General features: G+C 36.7%; 1 protein-coding gene across 4 annotated transcripts in view; it reads right to left on the bottom strand.

Moving 5' to 3' along the window:
* The window catches only part of PRKD3 (protein kinase D3), an 87,908-nt gene that overhangs the window by 2,999 nt on the left and 77,199 nt on the right, over positions 1–7,710 (bottom strand). For all 4 annotated transcript variants that reach the window (XM_070379730.1, XM_070379727.1, XM_070379728.1 and 1 more), the window contains 4 exons: positions 5,757–5,918; positions 5,414–5,512; positions 2,687–2,954; positions 683–768 (listed from right to left, as the gene is read on the bottom strand). In XM_070379730.1, coding sequence (XP_070235831.1) covers positions 683–768; positions 2,687–2,954; positions 5,414–5,512; positions 5,757–5,918 — 615 coding nt within the window. The remainder of the gene's footprint in view (positions 1–682; positions 769–2,686; positions 2,955–5,413; positions 5,513–5,756; positions 5,919–7,710) is intronic.

Raw genomic sequence — 7,710 nt, 5'->3', positions numbered from 1 at the left:
GCTCCCATGTCCCTGGGATTCTCCAGGCAAGAATACTGGAATGGGTTGCCATTTCAAATACTAGCTATACAATAAGTTCCATTTGTAATACTTTAGGTTAGCAATGTTATACTTTTTCAGATTTAGTCTCTCTCATGAAGGAAGTAACTCTTCTAAAATTAAAAAAAAAAAAAAAATACTGCCTCAGCCCTCTGAGGTGGTTAATAATAACTATTAATCTGATTACACCTTACTCCTCAAAACAGGGGAAACGTGCTTAGACTCTGTTGTCAGGATAATTTAACAGTTACTGAGATTAATTATGATTACATCTGTTCTAAAGTTACTTATATCCCTCATTCCCTTTACAGTAATTGTTCTAAAGCTTCTCTCTAGTCTGAAGTTTGGGGGTATCTTTTGATAAATCTATGCAATGGCTTTTAGGGGAATTAAACCAAACATTTAAAATGGCGTATCTGATCTTTTCAATACAAAATATAAACCTTTTGGTGGACATTTTAAAAATAAAATATATTTGACAATATAATGTGTTATGCTCATCTTACAAAAAGGTGAAATAAACACCATAAGGCCCTAAGACATGTAGAATCTGATGATCTATTAAGAGTGGTTTCATTAAGTAAGACAAATCACCACAAACTGCTCAAATGAAGATTGCTAAAGAGAAATACATTGCTTTTACCTGCAGCCAGGGATGACTAAGAGACTTGTCTACGCTGTAACGTTTTCTCATCTTCACTTGAAGTAGGTTGTTTATCAAATCAATTGCTAAGGGAAAAGACAAAATAAGCTATGTGAATCTGAGCACTGACCACCCCAAACCTGTGACTCTGCCCGGAAGGCAGTTCAATCCACAGAAATACACAGTTCAAGATATTTGCTTCTCAAGGACATAGCCTTTAAGCTAACATGTTAGTGACTGATAAATATTTATTGAATTCAGTATACCTGGTTTATTAAGGAGACAGTACAGAATACAAGTTAAAAGTATAGACTGGAGCCCGCCCGCTTGAGCCCAAGTTGTAACTGTGTGTGACATGGGGTCAGTTACTAACTGCACTTTGCCTGTTTGCTCATCTGTAAAATAAGGTTGTTGAGAAGATGAAATAAACTTAATACACACAAAGGGCTCAGAATGACGCTTTTATGTGCTAAGAATTAACCATTACTTTTAAAAATGAATAAAACAGACTCTCTTTACAGTCTGATTTTGTTTTTTTTTTCCCTCCACAATGATGCTATGCTAGTTTTGGGCTTGGAATGGAAAAGAGCCAAAGCCATTCATTGCCTTGCTTCTGCAGATGTAGTTATAGTGAGGTAATAACTTCTTACCAAAAGTTCGTACTTAACAGGTTTTAACAAATAAGTTCATGGTATTTTGGTGTATGTGGTGAGATCTTAGCATGCATATTTTATCCAATTATTTGGAGATGTGGGCTAACTATAAAACCAAAGCAACCATGTAACTACACACTGACAAAATCCTTATGTAACAAGGCCATTGTTACTAAGGTCTGCATCCAGGGATGAGCCACACTAAGGACTATCCTATACTATTTCTAGTTCTATATACTGTCATACCAGTCAAGATTTTCCAGATTTTTTTCCACCCTGTTTTTTCCCCCCAAATTAGTTTAAGTACTAGTTTCTCTATATTCTAAATATCCATTGTTCCTTAAATGGCAGTCTGCTATGTGCATCAGGATCATTCAGTGTGTTTACTAAAATGCATTCCTGAGTAGCAGTACAGCTGGTGAGTCTGAGTCTTAGGGACGGAGCCAGAAGGTCTTTTTAATAACCTCACCAAGTGATTCTGATGTAAGAGGTCTATAGACCACACTGTCCAAGGGGCTCTAAGGTGACTTTGGCAACATCCCCAAACCCTCATATATACTTCTTCCATCAGATCTCTTCATTAACAAGTAAGCCTACTATTTACTATGTTGTCCCTCAAACTTTACCCAGTTTTATTAATCCCTATGATTAGGTCTCATACTGGGCAGAATTTTTAAAAATGTTTTAAGTGGTGTATAAAGAACCTGATTTAGTTCTGAAGGTAAGAAAAGTGACTGTGAAAAGATAGATTACTTCAGGAAAAATATGCCCAACCAGTAGCCTAAGTAGATCATACAGTTTGGAGGGGTTCAGGGAAGACTTCACAGATGAGCCACAAGATCAGGGATCTCTGAAGGGCTGGAAGGGTTTCGACAGCAAGGAGGAGAGCAGGCAGGGGAAAGGTCTAAAGCAAAATGCAGCAAATGACTGAAAGCAGCTTGTGTAGGGCAGCGGTAGCAGAGACCAGAAGGTGAGAACCTGGGCCGCGTCACAGAGACCTACAGCTGCAGCCTGGTTCCAGGGAGGCTGAGGTGTCTGGGAGCACAGTAAGACGAAAGCAGCATTTCCAGGAGACGGACTTGGCACCGGTGACTGGGGAGCACAATTACAAAGCTGTTTCAGTAGTTTCAAAATGAGGCAGTTGGGACCTGGATTAGTGCCCTGCCTGGAAACTTAGGAAGATAAAGAAACCATATATAAAAGGAAGTATTCTTCAAACAATGGTAAATAGCTGAATTTGGAAGATGAATGGGAAATATTAAAAAGAGATGTCAAAACAGGGTGATGTGGAATCATGAAGGTTTTTAAACTAAGAGGCACAGACCAAAAATTTAATTTTTTTTTTTTTTACCTTCACCAGAAATTTCTCTCCATGGATTTGGTGGGTACATAAATGCAGCATTCTGGATTTGGTCATTTATATCTTCATCTTCATTAAAAGGGAATGTGCCACTGAGGCTCACATAGACGATAACTCCCACTGACCACATATCTAGAGAACGGTTGTAACCTTTGCTCCTGAGAACTTCAGGGGCCAAGTATGCTGGAGTTCCCACCACAGATCTCCTGAATGACTTTTCACCAATGATGCGTGCAAACCCAAAGTCACACAGCTTCACCTGGAAATAAGGATGATGTTAATTTTATATTATTGATATACAGATAAAATATATATCAATTCATTTATAATTACCTGTCCCTAAATATGATATGGAATCATTTAAACACATTTGCCAACTGTATTATGAATGCCAAAAGATGATACATACGGAAATTGTAAAATATCCTTTTCCCAAAAGGAAGATACATTTATAACTCTATGTTCCATTACTAACAGTATGAAGAACTTTGCTAAGAGCTTGTTTCAAACAATCACTTTTGAAATGTAGCTTCCAGAATGCCAAATACCAGAATGGTGTTATGAGTGCTCATCATTTTTGATGAAATGGAAGGTGCTGATCTTTTATCATTTGGCTTGGAGACCCCTTTCTATCATCTATAAGCAGGAACTGTTTCATTTTTAAATCCATAGTGGCCTCACAGTGCCTGTATAAAGATACTCAAGTGTTTGCTGAATGAAAAATAAGTTATGATATTTAAAAACTTACCCTTTATTTTACTTAATCCTAGAATCTCTCTTCCCAAGGTCACTATATATTGGCAAGTATATATACATACCAGTCCAGGTGTGTTAAAAGGTAACTATTAATGTGGCCAGTAAAAGAGTAATACTAGAGATTGCTTGAAAGAATTAAGAGTAGCTTTTCTATGACTATGGAACAAAATATTGCCAGTTAGATGTTTAGATTTGAAAAGAGTTATGTCTGAGGGTAGCCATAGTCACTACCATGCTCTTTTGGAAAGAAAGCTCTGGAAATGTAATGAGCTTGCTGCCTATCCTCTAGCAGAGGTTCAAATTCTGGTGATTAAGGATACATCCATGCTGAGCAGCAAATGCCAAGTACTTCCCTGAGGGAAATGCCCAGATTCACAAAATGTCTTCACTAAAAACGTTAAGATGAGTTGAGAGATGAGGGATTTGGCCTCTAAAAACCAGTGATATACATAATGACTGGAAAGCAAAGATGGACCTTCATACGTGTTTTTATGATGTTTGTTTTGTGTCATTACTGAATTTGGCTACTTCCTCTGAGATTCAAATCCTATTTGAAGAACAGGATTATCAACCATGAAGAAATGTGAACTCTTTTCCCCCTCATTAAATGCCATATTTCAGCTAACATTTTGATAAAGATGACTTGGCAGTTTGGCACCTGAAAAAAGAGTGGCCATGCCTAGCATTTGATGAAAAAAAAAAAGATTATCAAATAAATGACATTATTTTCCCTTTGATCCTAATGGAGGTTAGAAGGTTCGAGTTTTAACCTTAGCTGGAGGGGTGTGCATCCTTTGCCCATACTCCTTTGAAGATAAAATGAAATAATATATTGAAGCACTTTATTTAAAATATAGCATCATTAACTAATATTCAATAATTAATATATTGAATTAATAATTGAATAATTAATATTCAAAACAGCACCAGGCATACAGGGATTCACTATTGAATTCTACCAAACTAAAAAAATAAAATAAAATAAAATATAGCATCAATGCTCATGGCACCTTTTTGATCTCATAAAGACAGGGGATTACTTTTATTCTCATATGCATTCTAAGAGGAATATGATTACTTCCTTAAATGTAAAAAGAGTTGAATAATTTTTTAAAATATATCTTTTTCTTTGAAGGACAATCTAAGTTGTATTTACCAACAGAATAGTCATCTGTTGCCCTCTTGTCTAATTGTTTTTTAAATAAATGCACATAAACAATAACTTGGAAATAAATTATTCGAGTTGATGACAGTCATGAGAAACATTCATAGGCAACACTAACGTACAGTCCTTAGGATAAATGATTCAGACTTTGGGTTAAGAACCATTTTTAGGTTATGAGATAAATCTGAATCAAGATGAAGACGTTTTAATGAAATAAAATTTAACCAAGTGAAAAACAAAATGAGTATATCACATGCAGGAGACACATTATCAACATACGTATGTGAGCCCCAGTGGTGATGGGAAATGTAATTCTTCCATGGGTTTTGTCGAGAATGTTTGAAATACAGTACTCTAAAGAGGAAGAGTTGGCTGCCTGCCTCAGCCAAAATCTTGTCTTCCCATTTCAGGGTTATCCCTCAGTTTATTTCATAGGGAATTTGTCCTGAGGACCAAGCACCAACCAAGGCTACCTCTTCCTACTATATTCCCAAACTACAGGGGAGTGGTGAACTGTGCACAAATCACAAAAAAATTACTCCTTAAGAACTGGTCTAAAAAGTTATTAGGTGTAAAAAGTCTTCATGAACACAAACAATATATCAATAATTAGTAAAATCTCAATTCAAATTATTCAGGTATAAATCCTCCCTGGTAGTTACAAGCTAAAAACTTTATTTCTGTAGATAGTTATGAACTGAATCTACAGCACTGCCTTTCATTACATGTGTGCTTCACAATGTTGTCACACAGATACTTAAAACCATACTTTAAAAAGGTTCTGGAGAATATCTCACCTGAGGAAATGGCTCTGCTGATGCGAGTAGCACATTTTCTGGCTTTAAATCACAGTGCACAATATTCTTAAAATGTAGATTCCTCAAAGCAACAAGTATCTGTTATTGAAGAAGAGAGAATTTTTTCTGTTCCTGGAAAAGTCACAGCTAAATCCTAATTGGACCCCCCTGAACAGTATAATAATTTGGAAAGTCCATTACAGTTCATAAAGATTTAACTCCAAGTGTTATTGTCTTCTTCAAAGTAACAACACCCACAATATCCTGATATGTGAAAAACACTACTATTTCCCATAGTCCTTAATTTTTCTCTAGTTTCAAAAAAAAAAAAAGTTTAAAATACCTGTGTGACCATGAATTTAGTTATTCGTTCTGGAAGTCGACTTTTCTCACTAGATAAAATCATTTCCAGCATATCTCCATGTAGCTTTTCCATCACTACAAAAACTCTTTCCGGGGTTTCGAACATACATTCCAGGTTTACAATCCCAGGATGGTGCAAATTCTGAAGAGTTGCAGAACATTATGTGACCAACTTGAGTAAAGTTTTACTATGCAAGTATCTAACAATGTACTGCAGTTAACTGTATGGAATAATGGCACAAAAGATAGCTCAGAAAAATAAAAGCAAACAAAAAGGATCATGGAGTTTGATTTTCAAAGTTCTGTACTGAAGAGAAGATGCACGGGAAGGGAAAGAACGTCTCCCCAGTTTGATTATATAACTGCCCTTGTCCATTACTGCTTTTCCTTTTTTGTCATCTTTTTAATCTTCTGATGGTACTCTAACTTTATGCTATCCACAAATAGGCACCAACTACCAAAGTTTTAGCCAATTACACAGCTTTGGTTCTTCAGGGCTGTTTGTAAAGGTCTTGGCTCAACAGGTGGCTTTGTCTTGAAGGTAGTCATTTAAGTCCTGATCTCATATTATATCTTGATTTGGTCTTCCCTCTTTCAGGTTCAGCATCTCTACCACCATCACCCCATTTTTCTTAAGCACTATTAGGCGCACAGGTTGGGGCTTCCCTGATAGCTCAGTTGGTAAAGAATCCACCTGCAATGTAGGAGAGCCCAGTTTGATTCCTGGATTAGGAAGATCTGCTGGAGAAGAGATAGGCTACCCACTCCAGTATTCTTAGGCTTCCCTTGTGGCTCAGCTCATAAAGAATTCATCTGCAATACAGGAGATCTGGGTTGGGAAGATCCGCTGGAGAAGGGAAAGGCTACCCACTCCAGTATTCTGGCCTGGAGAATTCCATGGACTGTGTAGTCCGTGGGGTCACAAAGAGTTGGACACGACTTAGTGACTTTCACTTTCAGGCTCACAGGTTGGAAAAATACAAAGCTGAATGTGATACTGTTTTGTTTTTTTTTTTTTTTTTTAAAGCAAACTATCTTACTGGTATTAAAAACAAAACTTCCTCAAAAGTGAATTTGAGAAACCAGCCATACTCAAAAACATTTAATGGTTCTTTATGGACATAAATCTAAATTTCTGGATGAATTTTAGTATCTTCAATAACCTAGTTTCATTTTTCTTATTCAAACTTAAATATGTTCTTAAATACTGGCCCAAGTGATTAAATGTTTTAATCCTCATTAACAGAAATAGTTTTTTCTTATGCTTTTTTTCTCACACTATGGATATCTAATTACACCAAGAGGGCAAACTTTTTTCCAGCCTGTGTGAAGTTGGGCTCCATGTCTAAAATGTGTTTTGAATCCACCATCATTCTCAGTTCCCACCGTAATGCCTTAATTTTCGCTCACACTACCTCTCCCCTGGACTACTGCAGCAGGTGCCCCTGCACTCTCCATGCAGCGGTACTTATCCCACAGTACTGAATTACATGTATACATATCTTACTCTCTAGTACAGTACTGACAGCAGAGACTGTGTCTTAGTCATTTTTAGCTTAACTTCTGAATCATGGTTGGTGTTTTAAAACTGTTTAGAAAATGCACAGCAAGCACAAAGTAAATATTATTTATAATCAGCTTAAAATAATTTAATGATGGTGTTCCAGGTGGCAAAATAAAAAGTGATACAATCTTATAGTAGATAAAGTGAAATACCCCAGTTGTGGGGCGTGATAATGGCAGTAAGCAGAAGAGTCAAAACGTCCTAACTCTGATCAATTTAGAGCTATAAGTGTGGCCAGCTGTCCCCTATACACCAAATTACCTCTCAAGTTTCTCACCCCCAACCCCTGCCATCCTTGAGAACATATGCATGAACACACCAAAACAGAAGTATGCTGTAACATAATTCTTATTAACAACGTCTTCTACTT

The sequence above is a fragment of the Bos mutus genome, chromosome 11, assembly GCF_027580195.1.
Source record: "Bos mutus isolate GX-2022 chromosome 11, NWIPB_WYAK_1.1, whole genome shotgun sequence".
NCBI classification, from domain to species: domain Eukaryota; kingdom Metazoa; phylum Chordata; class Mammalia; order Artiodactyla; family Bovidae; genus Bos; species Bos mutus.
This window is presented reverse-complemented; position numbering and strand designations above follow the sequence as displayed.